Source organism: Erithacus rubecula (genome assembly GCF_903797595.1).
Source record: "Erithacus rubecula genome assembly, chromosome: 3".
Lineage (NCBI taxonomy): Eukaryota > Metazoa > Chordata > Aves > Passeriformes > Muscicapidae > Erithacus > Erithacus rubecula.
The window spans coordinates 93,897,670-93,920,472 of record NC_136689.1 but is presented as its reverse complement, the minus strand read 5'-3'; the positions used below and the strand labels follow the sequence as shown (position 1 = coordinate 93,920,472).

Sequence of the window (22,803 nt, the reverse complement as noted above, 5' to 3'; positions counted from 1 at the left end):
AGAGGTAAATAAATTTATCTTTGACATCAGATCTTCATGTGATAGTATCTTCTGCTTAATTTCTTGACTGAAATTCAGCCTTGGATGGTTTTGTGATTTCTCTCTATTTGATGTCTGACAAAAATGAATTTGTATTGATTACTGTCAACACTGTGGAAAGGTGAACTTTTGGGCTTAGAATTTCAGCTGTGTATTTTGGCAGGTGCTTTGCAAGAAGAGTTTCTCATGTTCTGGAACTTTCATGGATACTTTTAATAATAATTATGCCTGCATATTTATTTAGGAAAAAATATGGGGTTTATGATTGTAGTCCAGTATACAGAATTTAAACAACATGTATAACTTTGGTGAGAAAGAAATAATATTTGCTGCTAAATAGGGGAATGTGATTCCTTGATTTCCAACTATTGTACAGAAATTCAGTGGATAGATTTCAAAGTCCTCACTAGGAACATGTGAGCATCAAACATTTATTTGTGTGTTGAATTAGCAACTTGTAGTCATCACTCTGGACCCACTTTAATAGTTTGATGACTTGTGCCAAAAAACTGCAGGCAGTGCTTGAGGTGAGGCCACACCAATACAGTGCAGAGTGGAACAGTAACTTTCACTGTCCTCTGAAAATCTGAATGACCCACTTTAACTTTATTTCATTTCTAATTGTTTTTATTTACTCAGAAATAAGGTGGGAACAGAGCAGTTTACAATTTGATTTAGCTAGATAATGTCATTGTTACTATTCACAGGAACAGAATTACATTTCTTTTATTCTGTAGCAGCTTGTTCTCTTTGCTCTACATTCAGTACCTTTTCATTGTTTGCCAGAAATTGATTTTAGAATAAATAACCAATAGAACTGAAAAAATACACCTCTATGGCTCTTTCTTAAGGCTTCTTGGCACAGATATACTTTTTCTTCAATGAAGAAATGTTTCACAATGTTTTCAGTGTCCATTTTTCTAAACCATCAATTTTAGTTCTCAAAGGACTGAAAATTGTAAAAAAGTTCTTAAAATTATGGCCTTTTAAAATATATTAGCAATGGAACCTTTTATTTTCACAGTTTTTAAACTATTTTAATGTATTTTAATCTTCTGTCAAGACCTAGTTAATAATAACTTGTTAACAGTAAGTACTTATCAATAATAATCTTATAATAAATTTCCATTAGTACCTGATAAATACCTGGTTTGTATTATAAACATAAATTCACTTTACCATTTTTTCATTTGAAGTCTGATAAGTATTTAACGCAGCCTTGACAAAAACCTCTGTGTTGTCTATGAGGAAGCAGTTCTTTGATAATTACTCTATATGACTTAATAATGTGTGGTTTTAATTTAATTCACCCTGTATATGGATTTGATTATCAAATTCATAAAGTTATCCTAAAATAAGGTTACATCATTGACCATGAAAGATAGTATTTCCCTTAAGACTATTAATTGTGACCACAAGAAAAACATTGGTAGGAAAACTTAAAATGTTTTCCTCTGATTAGGAGGAAAACCGTATTTAGTATTGAAGATATACTTCAGAACTTCTTCAGTTTAATGAACATTTATTACAGTCCTTTTAAATTGTAAACAGAATAAAACATGTTGATTTTTTTGGTTTTTGAAAAATAAAAAGTGAACTTTGACATTGCCAAGCCAAAATCAGTCTCAGTGTTATTTAAAACATTTTATTGTTTTTAAGTACTATTTTTTCATAAATATCAGGAAAAGAACAAGACTTTGTTACCAGTTACTGTATTAAAATATTTATCTAAGATTTACTTTTTTGAAGGTACATTTGATGAAAAATTGATGATCTTGGTTATTTTCTTTTCAAATTCAAATATTTAACTTTATGAAACTTGGGATACTTTCACCTTGGTTGGGTTTCTAAGGTGCCCACCTTACTCTGAGGTTAAGCCATTAGCCTCACCCAATGAAAACCTGGGGATTTTAATGATTTTAATCACATTATTTCTCTCTTTTTTTTTTTTTTTTTCTTTTTTTTGTTATTCTTCCTCATACCCTCAACCTTCCCAGCTGGAAACAGTGCAGTGCAAGAATGCTTCTGAATGGGGAGAGAGAAAACAACTAGAAGCAGAAAAACAAAGGTTGGAAGAAGAGACCAGAAAAATAAAAATGCAGGTAAGAGAAATTCAGGAATCTCTGGAGATGAAAGAAAAAAAAAAAAGCAACACTAACTAAACTGAAATGTGATCATTAAAATGCACAAAGTAGGGTTTTTGTTGAAAATGAGCTTATTTTTACTTAGTTTAGTGGTATTACTTAGCTGGATTATTTGGGGAGCATTCATACCCAAAATTACTATTTCAAAATGTCAAAATGCATCCCTAAACAAAGATTATATAAGACAAAGCAGCCTTTTTGCATCCCAGACCTGAACAATTCTGTGGGGTACAGAAAGAGAAAATAGTGTCTGTTCATTTTTCAAAGGAGCCGGGAGAAATGACGAGTATAACAAGATTAGGAACCAAAAGCAAAGGCTGGGAGGAACAGAAGAGATTAAGTAAGCTTTGGAAGCTGCAGAGTCCTGATTAAGGTCAAAGCAAAAAAAAACAAACTATGAGACAAATCATTTCTCTGTCTTGTTGAGCATTGAATCTCTTCTTGGGAGAGGGACAACTGAAGGAAGCATCTATTCCTTACTTTTTTGTTCCTCCAAAGATCTGTTCATTTATTATCCTCCTAAAAATAGCTTGATAGTTTATTCAGAGACTCTTGGACTTTATTTTATGGTTTTCTATGCTGATAACTAAATAATGATCCAGAAGGCTCCTGCTTTCATTGAGACTCTGAAAGTTCAAAAAAGGGAAAGTAAAAAGGCCCCCAAACTCACCAACCAATCACTAAATGTACATGCTATGAGTTGGGGAGTGAGAAACAGTAACTTTTATTTTTTTGCCTAAATAACTAATAATTTAATCTAATTTGTATGCATTTGCTGTTAAATAATAACATTCTAAGTGACTAGATTTGGGGATTAGTAACTAGCAAATTTCTCTTGGGAAAGACTGAGAAATTTTATACTTGATGTCTGCTGTTAAATGTAATCATAAGATTTTTCTGTTTCCATCATGACTAAGTAATAGCAAAAGGAAGTTCATGCATATAAACATACGTTTATAACATATCTCACATAACAAACAATGGGGTTTGACCTTACTACTATTTTTATGGTAACATATGCATATCACATCAGTATTTTTTTGATTTACTTGTATTGCAAGTAACTTGAGTGGAGATATGGTCAGAAAGAGGCTCATCAGCTTAGGCCTATTACTGTATTTCAAATCTCATTTGCTTCTATGTCTGGGCTGGCTTATTTATTTGTTTGGTTTTCTTTTACAAACAGTTAGTTGCATAGACTATTAGATATTTGTGATCAACTCTGTTAGTGTCAGGCCTCTCTGTCAGTAAAGCTCCCCTATATTTAATTTAAAATAACTGCAGTACATGGAATCACAGGACAAGTTAGACTGGAATGGACATCATGAGATCTTCAGTCCTACCTCCTACTCAAAGCTAGATCTCAAAAACATCCAGGACTTACTCTGGGCAGCTGGTTTGTGATGGCTGTACCCCAGCTGGCAGTTAAGCTCCCACCCAGCCTCATCCACTCCCCAGCACTGGGTTGGGGGAAAGAACTGGAGGGGCAGAATTGAGAAAAAAAACTTGTGGATTGAGATAAAGACAGATTAATAATAGGAAGGGGAGAAGAGAAAAGAAGGAAAAAAGAAAAATAAAAAAGAAGTGATGAAGAAGCAATCAACACCACCAGCAGATTGATTGCCTAGCCAGTCTCTAAGCAGCAGCTGCTTTGGAAAAAACTTCACTATGTCATTGCAAGGGATTATTCCTTCCCAGGTGCAGGACTTTGTCACTGCTTAATTTCACAAGGTCCTTGCTGTGCCCTTCTTCCAGCTTAACCTTAGAACTCCTTGATCCTACCTACAGGCAAGGGTAATGCCTCTGCCAGCCCCAGACACAGAGCAAGACCTTGGTGGTAACATTTTCCCTCCAGATCTATGAATTTGGCTCGCCCTGTGTTTCTCCATTTTAGGCTGAGAACCATGCCCGGTGGTGCATCATCCCCAAGGCTGAGCTGCTTTGTAGTCTTCAGTAGTGTTTCCAGCCAGACATCCTTGCCAGAGTTTGCCACAGTATCCTAAGCATTCTTCTCACTGTGTCCAGGGCTCCTGGGCTCTGGCTGCAGAGAGTGAGTGGTACCACCAAAAATTGTCTTCTGTGACACCGAACACCCACTGGCAACATGAGTAAAAATAAAGATCAACAGAATTAAAATGCTGTAGCAGACCCTTAGTGAGAAAATTAACTCTTCCCAGCTGGAAAAATAGTAAGGAAACAGTCTTAGGAGGAAAATTATTCTCTCAACAAGTTCTTCTCTATGTCAGTCATGGCATTGGAGACTTGGTCAGCCATTTGAGGAGAAGGCAGTGGTTTGTAGAGTTAGTTGGCATATTTTTTAACCTTGCTATTGCCATTAAATGCAAAACAGGTGTTAAGAAAGGAGAGTTTCTTTTTCAAGGATTCCAGTCTAACTCAATTTAGATGGAACACATCTACTCCTTTGTAGAGACATCTTAATGTTGCTGTTGAACCTTGCTAAGTTCTGAGACTGTTTCTGATTTTTTCTAATACTACGAATAATCTGAAAACAATTGCTTTGACTTCTGATTCAAGACCCTATTATTTCTGGGATGGTAGCTTCAAGTTCAACTAAAATAACATTATTAGCAGGGTTAGAGGAGTAGGAAAGAATGACTCCTTTAATGTGGGTGATGGTTAGATGTCTAAGTCAGCAAAAATTGAAACTACAGCTATTTAAAGGTTTTTGTGCATCTTGATTGTATGATTATGACTTTATTTAGCAAGTAGACACAGTGGATGTCTATATAGGTGAATTTTTATAGAATGAATCCCAAAGAAAAACACAGTTGCCTAGTATCTTACGTTTTTCCAAAACCTGTATTTGTGAGCTTACTTGGAGCATCCATTGTAGTTGTTTAAAACAATATTCAGTGTTATTAATTGATATATGGTTGGTTCATACTTGTAGAGGGTATAAGCAAACAATGGTAATATTTTTTGTTTAGTAACAGTTATAGTATTATTAAAATATTAATACATTAATATTAATACATTAAACATTAATGCATAGAAATTAAATTCTTATATCCTTGTCTAAATAATTTCATGTTGACAATTAATTATCTTGGTGTTTAATATGTGTCCATACCTCCATAGGACATAGAATTTGTGAAATCTCATCCCACTCATAGTAGCAAACCAGGTAGCTTGAAGTTCTGACCATAAAATTTAATACTAATTACGTTTTTCAAAAAGTGTAAATTCTTATTATTATTCTTAGATGGCAGTATATTGGTTTAGAATCTTTCCATGTGCAGTTTTTAAAATGTTAATTTCTGTTGTACAAGATGAGCAGAATTGATGAAACAATTCAGATCAAATACTGTTACAGTACAGTTTTATTGATTGTACTTCTTGAAATGAGAATACCTTTTAAGTTAATAGATGTATTATTTGACTAATATAATGGTAATAAATATTAAATGGATCTAACTGCTTCATCTAGGAAGGGATAACATGAAGATAAAAACACCTTCTTGATGGTATAAATCAATACCCAAAACATGATGTTTATGGAAATATATTTTCTCTTTCATCTGTGAATATGACCTTGAAACAAACTTATAAATTTATTTTGAGGAATAGTAGCTATTCTTTTGTCTTGTCTCTAATGATTATGGTAAATAGCAGGCTATGAAGTATTACATGAATGGAATATGTTTTGTAGTGGTCCAGAATATTGAACTGTGGAGCTTTTGGAAGCATAAACTAATATTTATTTTAAGTTTGCAGTCTATCTGTATCATGATAAGGTTATTGTCTTGTTAGCAAAAGGATCTTTGTATCCATGGAGTTTGTGAGAAGAGCTTAGGAGCTTCCTCATGCCAGATACGAGCAGCTCCAGCTGGCTCCAAGAGAAAACCACCAGCCAAAGTTGAGCCAGTGTGAAACAACCCTGCAGACACCAAGGCCAGTGAAGCAGGAAAGGGGAGGAGGTGCTCTGGGAGCCAGAGCACGGATTCCTGAGCAGCCCATGGTGAGACCAAGGTGAGATGCCCCTGCAGCCCATGGAGATCCATGGTGCAGCAAATGGCCATCTTCCAGCCCATGGATGTGCTGGAGCAAGTGGACTTGTTCTGAAGGAAAGTGCAGCCTGTGAGAGCACGTGCAGGAGCTGGCAGCAATCTCAGACCATGAGGCACCCACTCTGGAACTCTGTTCCTAAAAGACTTACTGCATGGAAAGCTCCCATCCTCAAACAATTCTTGAGAAACTGTGGACTGAGGGAAGAAACCATGTCTGAACAGTTCATGAAGGATTGCTTCCCATGGAAGTGACACCTCTCACTCTGATACAGGGAAACAGAATGAGGAGGAAGGAGAACAGAGAGAAGCTATTGTGGATTGTTCTATATCCTGACATTCCCCTTGTAAGCATAGAGGAAAGTGGCAATGGAGAAAATTAGTAAAGAAGTGCTATTGACCCTGAGAGGAAGGGCGAGAAAGAAGGAAGATGATTTTATTGTTGTTTTTGTTTTTAGCCATCCTACTCTATTTTTAACTGGTAATCTATTTAATTTTCCCCTAGTCAAGTCTATTTATTCTTGTGAGGTAAATTTATCTCAGTCCATGAAACCTTCTATCTTCTTTTCCACTCCTGTCCTGTAGAAGAGAGGTGTGAGAGAGCAGCTGGGTGGGCATCTGGGATTCAGCCAAGGTCATCCCATTATAGTGACAGAGATAGGTGTGTTCCTCACATTTCACAGGCAAAAGTTGCATTTTGTGATGCAACTTCTATGAGGTTGGTTTTCTTTGTATTTTTAAAATATAGAAACATTATCCACTGTCACCCCTCCCTTGGACCCTTTCCTTTCCTCCCTTAGAGGTGAAAGGGATATTTCTTCTTCCTGATTATATGATGCTCTTTTATACACAGAAAATAATTATTCTGCTGTAGCCATGAAGTTTTCCTAACAGTATCCCTGTGTAAACTCTGATTTTTATGGATACAAAGTTTTGGTGTGGGAATAGGTACAATGTGAATGACGTTCTTCCTTCCTTTAACTAAAAAAACAAGATAAAACTAGTAAAGTCCATAAGACTAAATTTTTACTCCCTAAATCTATTTTTTTAGTTGAATAAGAAATCAAAGTTCAAACATTTCCTTTGCAAGAGCTAGAAAAATCAAATCAACAAAAACTCTAAAGCAAAACTCCTAAAACAAAAATCCTCTGTCTGCAGATCTTTAAAGAAGATGTTATTACTCAACTGTACTCACTTCTAGATTTATTTTTTAATAAAAGCTAGACCACTACTGTGGAATGCTTTTGATGAGAGACAGCCTCATTACTCTGAGCTACACAGAAATGTATCACAAGTTATTAACTAGAATAGTTTTTGCAAGTACAGTTGAGAAATCAAATTAAGAAGTGGTCAAGAAAAATAAATGGAGCAAGATTAGATGTAAACTGCTGCAGCTGCATAAATATACCTTTATATTTTGTTTAAAAGACTAATAATAGATACGTAAAAAATAACGTGGCTTTAAGGCAAATTCTGTCATCATCCCCACTTGAATTGGTATTGCTTTAATTCAGAGTGATTTTGTGTACATCAATTCTTTCTAAAGGAAACCACATGGGAATTCTTCAGGTATCAGCAGTCCTTGCTCTAAGCCCTGAGGGAGTGGATATGGATGGAGCATTGAGAGTTTTGGGATGGCCTAATGCCACATATGCATTAAGGGCCACAGGAGCAGGAAAAATCTTGGCTCTTGTGTTTGTGTCTGGGGTTCAACATTTGCTGCTCTGGTCTCTTTACCAATATCTGCTGTGCTGAATTAGGGGTGTGAGTCAGGCCAAATGTGAAAGGAGTTGCAAACTCCTTGCTTGTCAATGGTGAGCACATTGAGAGAGTGTAGGCAGAGATCTGTCTGCACTCTGAATGCCTGGGGAGTGCCAGATGTGCTGTGAGAAAGCACCACAGAACAGAGGAGGAGTTTTATAATTTGTCTGGATGATAAGAGAGGAATTTGAATACTAAGGGCTTATATTAATTGCCACGTGTTTCATTGCTGGTTTTGTGTCACAAATCTCTAGGACTGAGTTTTTTGTATACTTTTTACTCTTCATCAGAACAAAACTCAAGAGGAGATGTAATTATGATAATATTGTTAAACCCTTTGATATTCATCTGGCACTGTTCATCACAAATATATTTGTTTCAACAAAGACCACTGGGGCTGGTTGTTGCAATGATAAAACAGTACAGGCTGCACAGTTTGCTCTCTTAATGGATTTCTAAAACACAATATATTTTGTCAGAATTGCAACATAGAGTACAGTTGTTTTAATATGTTTGTTTTCTAATTACTTTCTGGTGAAATGCTCATTTCAATTCCATAGAAAATTGACTAAATTGTAGAGTTAAAACTAATAAAAATAGAGTTTTACAGATATGTTTCTTCTAGCAAATTATGCTGAAGTTTAATAAAAGAAAGTGAAAAAAATACTGTATTACAAACTCTTATGGATCAAAGCTCAGCACTTTTCTCAGTAATTTGTTTCCAGTTTCAAAGATTTAAGTCAGAATTCCTGACAAGAAAAGCTAAAAGCCCAAGAATCCATTTAAAGATCAATCTCTCATTTACATCTGACTACTGGTATAACTTTAAGAACATTATTAGGCTTCAAATTTTTCATTTCATTTTATTATTTTATCACCTATTTTCTAACTTTTTGAATGGACCTGTAAATTGTAGTGATGCATTTTTCAAAGATCTTATAAATACTTTTTAATTACACATTTATTGTGATGATGGAAACCAGAAAAGCTATAAGGTTTTTGATGCATGTGTATAATTAGCTATTCAATACTATATTTTTTAAAGCAATATTTTTATTTCACTTAAAGATGCATATTTATTATTGTTCTGTACTTTCCTAACTCTATTACACCACCTCCCTCCCTGTTTTTTCCAGTCAGTTGGGAAAGCTTGCTTTAAAAAAGCCAGTTACCATTTTTATTTTTGCAGAGTGGCATGAGAGCATTTTCAAGTCATGAGAATAAAAGTTCATCCAGTCCCATATCCCATTTCTAACATTGACCAAAAATGGATATGTATAGAACACTTACTAAGAGCAGCACAGGAATATTGTCTCAGAGAACTGTCATGGATTCTTAGCAATTTATGTCTTAGAAGTTTCCAGAATGAGATCAGTGTTATTCAACTGTAATACTTCTTACTGAATATATTTTGTTAATTTTTTAAAATTATTTTTGAACACATGTACATTTTTAACATCCACTATGTGGCCTGCCACAAAAAATTATAAATTTAGCTGTGCATAAATAAAATATTTACACTATTTGCTTTACATCTACTTTTACATTTTCATGATACGGAAGCAGAAAATGGATTCATTTCCCTCTTTCTTCACACCATCACTGGTATGATCTTCCAACACCATGGAAACTTCTCAATTATTCCTCTCTTCTTTCTCTTCTCACTTATTTTTTCCTAATTTAGTAACTAGGTATTCCTGTATGTAAGGGCCTTTTTTAAGTCAGCTAAGTTTCTCTAAGAATCACTGTAGAAGCCCTTTGTTAAATGCCATTTGAAGGCCTGTCTAGACCTCTGATTTGGCTGAGGCAATTCATTTACTCATTCAGAAAACTGACATAAGTTACTTAGACCTAAGACTTTTTGAATAAAAATTGTTATGATTCTTCTTCAATAAACCATATTTCACCATGCCTCATCTTATCTGTAATTAATAATGTCAATATCAGTTCCTTCTGGGTTTTTTATACCCTCTTGAAGCACTTTAAAAATTGTCCTTGTGTTAGCTGTTTTCTAGGGTTATTTAATTCTTTAATGTCTGGTATCTAGTCCCAGGACTTTTTAACTACCCATTTTGTCTCCTTGATTTATGACAATATTCAGTTTGGGAGACATTCTCTGATGTACGTATACATATATATATATATATATATATATATATATATATATATATGTATAATATGGGCACAGAATTATTTCCATGCTTCTCCCATGTGAATACAGAAGAAACTCAAGTAGCTTTCTTGTTTCTTTAATTTTTGATATTTTTTATGTAATTGTCAATAGACTATGAGGTTTCTTGCTGTTGATTTGTTGGGAAAAGGATTAATGATAGTTTTTATAATTATGGCCAATTGTTCCTCTTGGTCTATTTGACCTCTCATAGTTATCTTTATAAAAGGACTGCCATATCTTAGGAAGTATTTTTCCCCCCTGTAAAAAGATAGTTACACTATTCATGTGGTATAATATTTTATCTAGTTACCTTATGAAATAACCACAGTATACCCTACCCCAAAATATATGTATGAGGAACTGATTTAACTTTCTTCTGCTCTATTCTCAGACTTGAATATATTTTCAGATTGTTCCCAAAATCTGTAATAAGTTAAAATTCTGATCTTGAATTCCATTTTTCCCCATTTTATTAATTCCTAAAATATTTTCTTAACATTATTGTTGTTGATAAAAGGTCATGAATTCTGCTTTTTTTTTTCTTTTATCTCATGATTAAGTTGTCATTTGGTAAAGGGGAAAATGTGCACCCAAGAGCACCAATGCTCTGCTCAAGTTTCATTCCTTTGAATTCAGCCTGTCAAATCTGATTAATCAGTGACTAATCTTTTCAGTTATACAGAAATTTTATGTGAAATAGCTGAAAGCTTGTCTTGGAAAGGTACTTGCTACAGTTGCTGAATATTTTAAAATACTTCCTCTGATTAAATTTCAACTTCTTTGAAATAGCAGACTTTCAAATTCAGCTGTTGTAGGAAAAAGAATGGGGGCCCTCTAATTCAGGATATTCTGTGATTCAAATGACTTTTAAAGAAATAAAAAAAAAAAAAATTAAAATGTGAGGAAAGATTAACTGATCCTTCAATTTGGGAGATCTTTCCACAGTCTTGGAAAAAGAACAAAAGCAATTGTTCCTCAGCAGTATCTCTCTTAAAAATGCATGCTAATGGATTTGAATGTGTTTGACATTTGGAAATTTCAGTTCTTTAAGCAGCCAGCAGTAAATGTTTGGAATATCTTGTACTTTGCCTTGCTGTGCTATGCATAGCTCATTGCCTTCAGAGCACTGTCTTGGGTTACACTCATTGAAGAGATCACGGCTCAGTTGTCCCCAATCTACCCTCTCACTTTCTAACCCCTTTAGCCAAGTTTGTATAAAGATTATGTGTCTATGTAAACATTCAGGATGTTTCTTATTCCATCTTTCTTTCCTTTTCCATCTTTTGATCTTTCCCTTTCTCTCTCTCTTCCTCCCTACCTCTCTTGCTTATTTATCCCTTCCTCCATTCCACTTTTACTTATTTATCCTGGTATATGCAGCTCAAGAAGTGAGACACTGCAAATCTCATGAGATTTGACAAGACCAAGTGCAAAGGGCTACACCTAGGTCAGGCCAACCCTGGTATCAACACAGGCTGTGGGATGAACAGATTGAGAGCAGCCCAGGGAGAAAGATTTGGGGAGCTGGTGGGTGAGAGGCTGCACATGACCCAACCGTGTGGTTTTGCATCCCAGAAAGCCAAATGTGTCCTGGGCCATATCCACAGCAGCATTCCCAGCATAGCAAGGGAGGGGATTGTGCCCCTCTGCTCTGCTCTGCTCTGGTGAGACCCCACCTGATGTGCTACATCCAGCTCTGGGGTCCTCAATATGAGAAAGACCTGTTGGAGCAAGTCTGGATGATCAGAGGGATAGAGCTCCTCTTCTACGAGGCATGGCTGAGAGAACTGGGTTTGTTCAGAGCTGGAAAAGAGTAGGCTCAGGGGTACCTTCCAGTATCTAAGGTGGGCCTATAGGAAAGATGGAAAGGGACTATCTGTGTAGTGACAAAAAGAAGCAGAATGGCTTCAAACTGGAAGAGAGGAGGCTTGGACTATATATTAGGAAGTAATTCTTCATTATAAGTGTGACAAGGCTCTGGAACAGGTTGCCCAGAGAAGTTGTGGTTCCTCATCCCCAGAAGTGTTCAAGGCCAGATTGAACGGGGCTCTGAGCAACCCAGTCTAGTGAAGGATGTCTCTGTCTATGGCAGGGGTTTGGAATCACATGATGCTTAAAGTCCCTTCCAACCCAAAAAATTCTATGATCCTATGAATAAATGAAAAGAGTAATTTAAATCTAATTGGAAATACTCTGGTATTTCTTTATTAGACCTTACTTAAAAACCCCTAAGAAACAAACAAAAAACTGAGCACAATACCTTGAAGCTGAAGAATTTCATTAAAATTTAGTCCTGTACCAAAGAAGAGAACAGAAACAGCAGCTTTTATTTTGTTATTATTTAAGTTAATTTTGTCAAGATTCAATTTCTTAAAAATAACACTTTTTTGTGCACAGTGGGAACAGATAATCCCTTATAGCATAAATACTTATCTATGGATCTGAGCACCCCTTGTCTGACCTCGTCTCCTCCCATATGGTTTGCTTTCCTCAGTTTAGGAATATTGACCTCTCTGTCTTTCTCTGTTTCAAAAAATTTGTGATGAAGGAAAATAATTGTTTATGTAAGATAGGTAGTTATTTCTCTACCTAAAGGCAAAATATTTTTTTAAAATTAATTATCTTTATTTTTTAAGATGCTTTATTTGTATTTGATGATGCTAAAGATTTTTTTTTGCTGTAATCTAAAACTGCACTTCTTATTTCAAAAACATTGTGAAAGAAATTCCTTTGTTTTTTGCTAAGGGAATAACACTTAAAATTTCTAGTATTTTGTTTAAACATAGTTGGGAAGTGAATATGTTAAAAAACAATTTCAAGACATTCTCAAGCACTGTTGACAAATAACATAATTGAAAAGGAAAATAAATAATCTTCAACATTATTTGACCTATTCTCTACAAGCAGAAATATCAATCGTAGTCATTTAGCATGAACTCTTAGGTACCATAATCAATCCTTACTTCCAACTCTACATCTTACAAAGGATATTATTTTTTCATTACCAAATGTGTAATAGGAATGAGTTGCAACCATGTTGGAAGATGCAATTTCTTTAGTGCCAGATAGTATGCTATATTTAATACACAGTTGTACACCTTAAGCAGGTTGTAGAAACACTCTCAAATGTTATCTTAGAAAACATCTTTCTGTCCTAGAGTTTGCAAATGATTAGTCTGTGGAGACTGCTTTTTTTGCCAGTGTTGTATAGATGTGTAATGGCAATAAGTATTTAGAATCCAGAATTCTCATGTTGCACTATTGTAATTTCGGTGTCAGATTCACAACCAGTATGTTAACCTCTACCCCAATGTGTCAGAGGGGCATCTGTCCCCCAAGAGAAGCAGAGCCAGGAGCTGAGCAGCACCTGCTTTTGGTTTCCAGCAGAGCATTTGGTTCAAGCTTTATTTAAGGTCCTTTCTAAAAGAGGAGCAGGGGCATGCCCTCAGCTATACTGTCTCTAAATTGGCCTAAAGCCCAGGCAGCCCCGTCTCTGCCCTTGGAGTCCCACTGTCCATCACTTAGTATCAAAGGACTCCATCTGAATTAGAACTCAGCTAAGAGGCTATAAAACTGTTAAACAGGGATAGTTTCAGCCCAGCCTAATTCACCAAAACATTAAGTTCCTTCTGTTCAGATTGATTAAATGTGAACTGTTTTTATTTTCTATTTTTTTTTTTTTGGTGATGTTTTTTTTCCAGGGTTATTTTTGTGGATTTATTTGTGGGTAGGGTTTTTGGTTTGATTTGTTTTGGTGGTTTGTTTGTTGGGGTTTTTGGTGGGGTTTTCTTTGGTTGTTTTTTTTGTGTGTGCGTATGGTTTTTTGTGGGGTTTTTTTTGTTATTGTTTTGTGGTTGTTAGGTTTTCTGGTAAACTAATCAATTAGTAAATTTTCTGTCATGTTGAAGGTCAACACAGGTGATTGCTGACCTTCAAATGGAAATTACTGTAATGGTCTCCTGTATAGTTGAGTGGAAATACCTTTTACCAAGTCTAATGGCCTAGAACTGATAAGTTTAAATCAATTACTCTACATTCACACTCCTGTGGTTTTATGATTACTAGGTGTAAAGGTATCTGCAGTTCTGAATTGTCTTAGACATTTACAACTCATCACACGACACACCATGATTGAAGAAGGTGCTTTTTAGTGAGAAGTAATATTTCCAGCTAACTAAGTGGAAGTGAGTGCTTTTGGCAGTTCTGCATCCCTGGCTCCCATGGTAGAAGGCAGATCAATTTACATGAAGAATATTGTTGGTAAAATCTGAAAGGTCATGGTACTCAGACATACATAATAGTCTGCCTTCTGAAAAATCAATCTGTCTGCATTGATTGGATGAAGAAAGCTATTGATGTTTCTGTTTGTTTCAGAAACTGATGGTTGTGCTGAGAGTAAACTTTATTTCCATTGACCTTACTGGGACTTCTTAAGTCTAATAAATAAATGATTTTATTTTATATACAAGAATCATCTTTATTATTCAGAAAATATCAACTCTGTGAATTTAAAAATTTTTAGGAAAATGTACTTTGAAGAGAAAGAACATAAGGTCCTAGAGTAAAATAATGAGGCATTTTTATTTTTTTAATTGTCAACAAAAGTAGTTTTCACTCTACTCTTTTCTGTTTTCACAACACTCCAAAAAAAAGTTGTACCTTAAAAACTGTTCATTTTGTTTCCATCAAAATGTAGTGAAATATTCAATAATGTACAAATAATTGTGGTGTTAACACTAAAAGATGAAGGATAGTGAAGATAACAAAAAGCCTTGAACCTATAAGCATAGGTTGTTTTTTATTTTTTATGAATGTATGCATTCCCTGGAATAGGAAGAGTGATAGGTTAAAGAAATTATATGCCCTGACACTATTGTGACTACAATTTAGTATTCTGTTACTACTTGATTAGATCACAAAGGATTAGAAAATATATTTTCTGTATTTCTAGTATTTTTTTTCACTATATTAGTTAGCTCTTATCCGAGAACAAATTATTTTCTTCCAAGTGTTTATTTTTCTGAAATGTTTCTGTCCATGAAATTTAGCCTCTAATTTATTTATAAAGAATTTATTACTAGTGACCCAAATACATGATGACAAGACACAAGAGGTTTTCAAGGAGACCTTTCCAAGAGTGTGGTGCTTACTAGCTTCTAAATGCAGATAAGTTAATTTCACTGAAAAGTGGATGCAACTCACACAGAAATGTTAAATCAAATGCTTCAGGACATGTTTATATTAAATTTCATAAGAACCAATCAGGATCTTGTGCATGAAGCAGAAGTTTTACACTTTGGAATGCTGAAGGTCGTATGCCAATCAAACAGAAGTTGTGAAAACTGGAGTTTATGAGGAGAAATGTCTAGAAATAGTTTCAAATTCTTCTTATCCCTCATATGGAAAAAAACCCAAACAAACCTCTGTTTTTCCTTCGTAATGAAAACTAGATTAAACAAGATTGTCTCTAAGCCTTGGACATGATTGCCTATCTTGCATATAGTACTTTGGAATAATAAAGTATATTCTATATAATTTCCTATAATTTTCTGAATAGGTATATTTATACTATGCATTTGTTTTTTTCCCTTATAAAGATGGGTCCACATACTGAAAAAATAAAATGGAATAAATTGATTAAAAAAAACCCAAATATTTATAACCTAAGAAATGTAATATTTAAAAGGTGTTTTAAAAATATTGGTATTCAATCTTTAAGCCAAGACTTCATTTGTTCTTTGTATTCTCTAAATTACTAAATGTTTGAATACAGGACATTAATGTTTTTTCCTTGTCCTGAAAAGGAAATAAAAATTAAATTAATTATGTTAGGAACACTTGTTATTACTTCTATAAAGTGTCATACAAAACTACACGCAGTAAAATTTTTTTCTTATATGGGCTTTCTTGCTTTGAGCAAATAAAAAGAAAATATAATTTTGCTTTAAAATCACACAGCCCTAAAAAAGATTGTAAACATGTTTGGGTGGAAAGCACATTCCACTTTGGGCTGTTTTTTGAAAATGAAACAGTTGTTAACTGGTGTGTTGTAAATGTATATTGTACTTTAAATAAACGTCTTTGAGGTTAGAATTGTTCCTATATAGAAGGTAAAAATAAGTTTTCTGAAGAGGGGTGAGACAAGGAGGAAACAAAATTTAAAATATTGATATGAATAACAAATAAATTTAAAAAATATAGCTATGTTATATACTCCCAGGTAGCATATATGGAAAAATAGGATCAGAGAATCATTGAATGGTTTATGGTGGAAGGAACCTTAAAGACAATTTAGTTCCAGCCCCACTGCCACGTTCAGGGACAATTTCCAATAGACCAGTTTGTTTAGAGCTCCATCCATCCTGGCTTTGAACACTTCCAGGGATGGGACATCCACAACTTCTCTGGGTAGCCTGTTTCAGTGCCTCATCACTGCCACAGTAAAGAATTTCTTCATAATATCTAATGTAAACCTGCCCTCTTTCAGTTTGAAGTTTTATCCTGTCACTGCACATCCTTGTAAAATGTGCCTCTCCACTTTCCTTGTGGGTTCCCTTCTGGTACTGGAAGGTTGCAATTAGGTCACCCCAAAGTCTTGCACTTGGTCTTGTGAGATCTTGTGAGATTTGCAGTCCCATTTCTTGAGCTTGTCCTGGTCCCTCTGGATGGCATCTCATTCTTCAAGTCAGTTAACTGCACCACTCAGATTGGTGTCAACTGCAAATTTACTGAGGGTGAACTTAATTTCTTCATCTTAGTCATTTATGAAGATATTAAATTACTCTGGTCCCAATGCAGAACAGTACAGAAAATATAGTTTGATTTTATAAATACTAGTAATAGAAACAAGATTGTTTTGTAGTGGTGGAGAATCATAGGAAAATTGTGAACCATTCAGTTCATGGCATGTTCCAAAACTCAGGCACATTGAACTCAACATTCTTACACCTTCAAGCAGTAAATCAGCATAATAACAGAATCAGATGTCTTTATGGATGCTATTTTTGAACACTAAAATAGATATTACACAGTCACTTGTCTACCTGTTGTGATCTCTTACCTACCTGAAGTACTTCTCTTTTAACACAATAATTATTATAAAATAAGATATTTGGTACATTAAATTAAATGAGTGGTCTGCGTGTAAACAACTGAACTGTAGATTTGGACTAGTAAAAGGAGGCTGAAAGAGTCCAGCTTGGATGTGCACGTAGGGTGCAATATTTCCTAACTGCCTTTGAACTGTGGACAAATGGTATGAATTTGTATTTTTTCTTATTTTTAAACAGTGCTGCTGGGCTAAGAAATTTGCAGTGGAGTATTTGTTCAGTTTGGCTCTAGAGAAAGAGGAGCTATTTCATAAGATCAGCTAAATTGATATTTAGAAATGTCACCCATGATATGGTGGCCTTTTCTAATATATCCCAAGGTAAATATAACCTTTCACTCAAAATTTTTGTTGTTGAAATTATGTAGTTGTATAATCTGTTTCTTATTTAGTCTTTAATATTTAAATAATTTTACCACCCCCCCCCAAACAAAAAATAACCCTGTATTTTTAAAGAGATCTACCTTTTTTTTGCCTCAACATCATTGATTTTTATTTATATGTATGGTAGAAAGCATGTCATTAGCAATGTAGGAAACAGTTGAGCAGAATTTAAATGTCTGATTGAACAATGCCCTCTGAGAAAGGGAGAAATAGACTGGGAAAAAGGAATTTTTAGTGTGAGAATCATAAGGGAAATGTTGGAAAGCATACATACCAAATAATATTTTTTATGATAAAGTGTTATTTTTGTATTCATTTTCCTCACAAGCCAAGAGAAATGCTGTAATAGTTTAATCTTTAAATTTTCGAACTTTTCTGTGTATTGAGTCCTCTTACCTTTCACCCTTGCCTGCTGCAAAATCAGGCATAACTCCCCTGATGGCACCAACAAATGTTGACAGGAAAATTATGCTGCTTTAGAATAGTCCTCAGGTAAATTGCTCAGGAGACCTGTTAAAAATGCCTTACAGTTCTCATAGCACACATATTAGAGTTACCTTCTGGCTTATCTGAAGGAAGAATAGTGCTACACACTGTCTTTTCAAGATCAGAAATAGAAATATTACCTTGGCTTTGGATGTGCTCTGAAAATTGCTTATGGTGAATTCTTTCCACCACACTGTACTAAATAGCTTCTGGGAACATATCAAAATGATACAGTTTTGGGGTGTTTTATTTAACCTTTTGTGCCAGGTATCATTTCCATGTGGTTACTGCAGATATCTGTTGTTCACAAAAAACTTTCCTGTGAATCAGCAAGACAGAAAAGTTTAATATGTGAAAAAAAGTTTAATAAGTATGAATATATTAATGTATTGTGCTAATATGATGTGCTAATCTGTATTTAGGACAACTATATGAAATTGCTTGCACAAGTCAGTAAGATAATCTAGATAGAAATGTCACTTTTAAGTTTTCCATATGTATTGAATGTGCAGTGGCCGTGTGGAATTGGTAAACTGAGCTAGACTAATGTATGCATTAGATATATATGCTGATATGTGAAGGACTATTTACAGAATGACTGTAACTGACGAAACTAATGGTTTTGTCAGTGTGATAGCACCCATCTCAAGATGTAGTACAAGGCTGCAATAAAAAACAAGCAAGCAAAAAACACACTGGTGTTTTATGTTATGGTGCTCATATCTCTTCTCTCCCTCACACATAGAAATTGTGTGTTTAAGTGGCAGTCAGAGGTCTTGTTCATAGATGTTTGGTAGTGGTCTTGTAAATCTTGAATTGATTACAAAACTTCCTAATTGAAAACCTGAGGATCCAGGGCAGGTCCATTATGAAGATCAGCTTCATAAGGATTTGTACAGTGGTGCCCTGATTTTAAGAAAAGCAGAAGTTTTGTTGTAGTGCTCTGCATTGTTGGTTTGACCATGCACTGTAAATCTGAGAAAAATTTATTTCCTATCCTGAATGTTCTCCTATCATCTATTGACTTGTTGTACTCATTTGCTAAGTAGGGAATCTGTACATGTTGCTACACTAGGGCAGTATGTCTACCTGAGAAAGGTCAGTGGTGACAAAACCAGATTTTTGCTATGTAGCTTTCCTACTCTGAATGCACTGCCCTCCTTTCTTCTTCCTCCAGATTTATATGCTGAGCATGACATGGTATGGGATACCTCTGTCCCATTGGATTCAGCTGTCCCAGTTGTGTCCCCTCACAGCCTCTTGCCTATCCCCAGTTCCCTCATTGTCAAGGCAACACCAGAAACAGAAAAGGCTGGGATTTTGTACAGGTACTGCTCAGCAATAGCTAAAACAGCTGATGTTACAACACTGTTTTGTTCAGTAATTCAAAATACAGCATGGTAGAAGCTGCTATGGAGAAAATCAGCTCTGTCCCAGCAAAATAAGTACAACTATGAAAGATTCCTTCAGGTTAAATTGATCTCTTTGTTTTAGGATGATTTAATGCAGTATTACTTTTCTTAAAATGAGACATCACTTGTCTATCTAAGCCATCTCTTTCAATAATTTATTTTACTTCATGTCGATAGAATGTGACAAAAAACCTACAAAAAAGAGTGCATGAAACTAAACTATGTGAATGACATATACTTATTTAATTATGTTTATAGAAAACTATCATTATGCATTTCTAATTGGACATTTGCTTCTAATAGTTTTGCCAGATATAGATTCATGGCCTTTAGAAAAACACCTTCTAACTATAATCTGGAGGTAGACTAGGATTCCTGTACCCATCTTTATTAAAAAATAAATGTTCCATCTGCTCTTTTTTTTTATATAACATATGGTGACAACAACAAAGTAATAATACTTTGGGGGAAAAGTACCATCTCGGTGCAGCTAAGGATGGCTGCATAATACTGTGAGATTCTGTTACTTCATTCCATTACAATATGTTGCAGAGGCAAAACTATATTTTATTGGTCTGTATCTACAGTTTTTGAGGTAATATCATGACCATGTTGTAGTAACATGAGAAATTTTGTGATTTGAACAGGATTGCATTAGAAAATGGCTAGTATAATAATTCTAGTTGATTCAGCCTTAGTAAGGGTAAGCTAAAGGAAACCAGTAAATTGTTACTATTTAAATAGAAAAATGTTTATTTATTTCACATATTTATTCTAATCTGTTTGAAGAATAATTCTATCATGTGATTTCTAATTCACCCAAGAACTCTTTTCCACTACATCAAAAATTCCATGCTCCTAATAAATAATTATATGGGCCATCTCCATTGTCACTTCAGTATTTCACGTTCAGTGTGTAGCACAATAAAAGTTGAAAATATTGATTAAATGAGCCTGATACTGGCGGTGGGAGGAAGGCAGGGGATCTCAAATTATACTTTAATATCAGTAAAAATTACAGATTTTTGGTTTCTGTCTAAATTTTATGTTTATTAAATCAAACAAACTTGTGAGTGGTAAAGGCAAAATTTACTATATAAGTTAAAACGAGCTTCTTGGCTTGCTCTTAACTGGTTTCTCTTCTTATTTCACAATTCCTCTGTGAAAAAATCTGTCTTTTAAAAATTATCGTTGTCCCTAATTAGTTGACCATATTTGAAGATTTACTTTTCCAACCTAATTCCTTTTTTGTTTGCCCTAGTTCTGTCTTAGTTGCAACGTCAGCATTTCCTTTCAGGCACTTATGTCTAAAAGTAAGATTGCTTCTTCTGTTGTCAGAATTAAGAAGAAAAAAAGAAAACCACTGCCAATTATTGTCCTTCTGTGGTATTTTAGATCTTTAAAATAATTTTGTTTTAGATCTGTCTACCATCAACATAAACAGATTCCATGAAATACTAGAGTAGTTCTATGAAATGGTAGAGTTTGGCTTGTTATTTCAGTTTCTATTTCACTATGTATCAAGAGTGTTCAGAGCAATGGGCTTTTTTTTTATATTTTATTCTTAACAGCTGAGTTCTGGAAGGGCATTAAATCCCATCTTCACCTTTTTTGAGGGATATGCAGTTGTCATGCTATACACTTTGTCTGTAGTTGTGTAAAATTCTTTTTCACATTCTAAAATCAGAAGACTGGAATAAAGCAGAAAACATCTGGTTAGCTGTGCAGTATCTGCCAGTTTGCCAAATTATTAGCTTAATAATAGAATATCCGTCAAAAGTAAAGAAAGAAAAAGGGTTTGGGGCATTTATGTGCAATATAAATGGATATTTATGTTAAAACCAATGAGGATATTAATTTTTGAACTTCATTTGCTTCTTGAGTCACAGCAATAAATGCTTCATTTGAATTGTTCTGGGTTCTCTGATTTTCCTTTTCATCTAAGAGGGATTGGAAGGAGAATAAAAAGTAAAGTAATCTCTTCAAAAACCTGATCCTTTTTGACTTTTATTTTACTAGCATAGTAATAGACATTAGAGAGGAAATCATTAATTAAATGCTGCTTAATCACACTCTTCATTGTCATTCTGCTTAAGATTTGGACTTCACTACTGTGAGTAAACCATAGTTTGTTGACATTATTTTAAGCATAGTAAACTTTGAAGTTGTTCCTGATTTGTTGCCTTTTCTTTATGAGTAATTGATGAATGTTGTGGAGTGGTTGCAGTATCAGACTAAGACAAAGAAAGAAAACAGAAAATAAATCAAGGAGTTCATAATGAGGATATCTTGATGTTAGGAGGATCATAATGGGGTTGATATGTATTCAGGATGCACATGAGCAGTTTGGATTATGTTATAATACCAAAGAAAATTAAAGTTAGTCTAATTAAAGTCTATTTGTGTAGCCCAAATAGGCAGTTGCTATCTCAGTTACAATGACACTGATATTTACAGACTGAAATATCTAATACAAACAAAAACTTCAGTAGAAATACAGTTAAATTTGTGGTACATAAATGACTCAAGTTTCTCTGATTGTTTTTCATCTGTCTGGTGTCAATCCAATATTTTGGGTTGGTACACACCCCCAGAAGGCGGGAAATAAGGGAGAGTATTACAGGAAGCTGTCTTTCCTGATTTTTTAAAATGAAGAATTTTATGACTGGTGGTGATCATTTATTTCTCCTCAGATTTGAGTTTGTCATGGGATTTTTATGTTTTTTAATATTTTCAAGCACCGTGCCATTGTTTGACTTCCGTTTGTTGGTTTCTACCTAAATTGTGTTTGTCCTTTGTGAAGGCAGCTTGCAATTATTAGTTTAGATTCTGTGATGGCCTCCTCCAACCCCAGAGCAATATATAGGGGCAAAGTTTTCTACTTATCAGCCTTATAGATGTCAGATCTTAGCCATAAATCATATCCACATTTTTAAACTCAATTCTGGTCAAGACAAGACATGGGATATTGCACTGCCTAGCTAATAGAAATTCTGTGGCCTTTCATGAGTGAGGTCAAATTGCTACTTGGACTGGCATCACCCCACCACACTCTTGGCTTAAACTTTGAAATACATTCCATGTAGACACTCCTTACTGTGTGGCCTCTTAAATTTGAGGTTTGATCTCTTGTTTGCCTTAGGGTGTTTTGGTGTGGTTTTGTGGGGGTGGGGGGGGTGGTTCTGCTTTTAGGGCTAATCAATGAAATTAGATGGAAAGCAACTTGTTGATCCTCTGACAAGAAGCTATAGAAAAGATACATTGTAATTGT

At 34.6% G+C, this 22,803-nt stretch overlaps 1 protein-coding gene across 8 annotated transcripts in view; it reads left to right on the top strand.

Moving 5' to 3' along the window:
- Positions 1 to 22,803, top strand: part of CCDC102B (coiled-coil domain containing 102B) — a 174,123-nt gene that overhangs the window by 39,681 nt on the left and 111,639 nt on the right. For 4 of the 8 annotated variants that reach the window (XM_079301105.1, XM_079301099.1, XM_079301100.1 and 1 more), the window contains one exon: positions 2,037 to 2,141. In XM_079301105.1, the coding sequence (XP_079157231.1) occupies positions 2,037 to 2,141 (105 nt within the window). Of the gene's footprint in view, positions 1 to 2,036; positions 2,142 to 3,938; positions 4,016 to 4,077; positions 4,169 to 4,208; positions 5,146 to 14,207; positions 14,636 to 22,803 lie in introns of those variants that run through there. The other 4 variants (XM_079301106.1, XM_079301101.1, XM_079301102.1 and 1 more) reach the window with 4 other exon arrangements.